General features: G+C 53.2%; 1 protein-coding gene across 1 annotated transcript in view; it reads left to right on the top strand.

Moving 5' to 3' along the window:
• Window positions 1–949, top strand: part of LOC109935143 (von Willebrand factor A domain-containing protein 5A) — a gene marked incomplete at its 5' end in the record, with an annotated part of 19,906 nt that overhangs the window by 5,786 nt on the left and 13,171 nt on the right. The window contains 2 exons of the mRNA XM_048619106.1: window positions 114–202; window positions 518–662. Of these exons, the coding sequence (XP_048475063.1) occupies window positions 114–202; window positions 518–662 (234 nt within the window). The remainder of the gene's footprint in view (window positions 1–113; window positions 203–517; window positions 663–949) is intronic.

The following is a 949-nucleotide window of genomic DNA, read 5'->3' on the forward strand; positions in this document are numbered from 1 at the left end:
ATTACTGACTGTGTGACTGTACGGGGTCACTGTTTATGCAGCAGGGTAAGGATTACTGACTGTGTGACAGAGTCATGGTTTATTCAGCCCTGTTTGTTTTTTTGTTCCCACAGGAGACCTTGCTGCTCCTCCTGAAGAGCCTGCCCCTGGGATGTTACTTCAACATTTACGGATTCGGGAGCACTTTCAACTCCTTCTTCCCGTAAGTGCAAGTTTTCCTCATCAGGCAAGCGCCTGTGGAGAATTCGGTGAGGGATGTGTGATGTGGTGGGGGGTGATCCATACAAGTGGCTGCCATTGTATTACTGAGGAACCTTCTGATCTCTTGGCTGAGGGCAGTGGTGTGGCGAGGGAGGGTCTGCCCAGGAGTTGGGTGAGAAAAGGCCTTAAAATAATGCAGGTTGAAAGTCCCGGAACACAGTTTCACATGACACCATGACTCTGTGTTTTACTGTCCCACTGCCTGTCTAAGATGTGCTCTCTCTCTCTCTCTCTCCGTCCCACCATCTCCCTGCAGCGAGAGCATCGAGTACAATCAGGAGTCGATGAAGACCGCACTGAAGAAGTTGGAAGGTATAGGTGCGGACATGGGCGGCACAGAGATCCTCCAACCCCTCAGTGCCATTTACAGCAAGCCCTGTAAGGCAGGGCACCCACGGCAGGTAAAGACATGTTCAGTGTGAATGTGCTGGGAGCCCAGTCAGGGCACTTGGACCTCAGAGCGGTCTCCCAGCCTCGAGACGAAGCCCACTGCGGTCTGGAATCATGGTTCGACGTGGACTGAGGAGCACAGAATCCCTACAGTGTGGAAGCAGGCTATTTGGCCCATCGAGTCCACACTGACCCTCCAAACAGCATCCCATCCACACCCACCCTTTCCCTGTAACCCTGCATTCCCCATGGCTAACCCTCCCTAACCCGCACATCCCTGGGCACTATGGGTAATTTC

This window comes from Rhincodon typus, chromosome 42 (genome assembly GCF_021869965.1).
Source record: "Rhincodon typus isolate 14 chromosome 42, sRhiTyp1.1, whole genome shotgun sequence".
NCBI lineage: Eukaryota > Metazoa > Chordata > Chondrichthyes > Orectolobiformes > Rhincodontidae > Rhincodon > Rhincodon typus.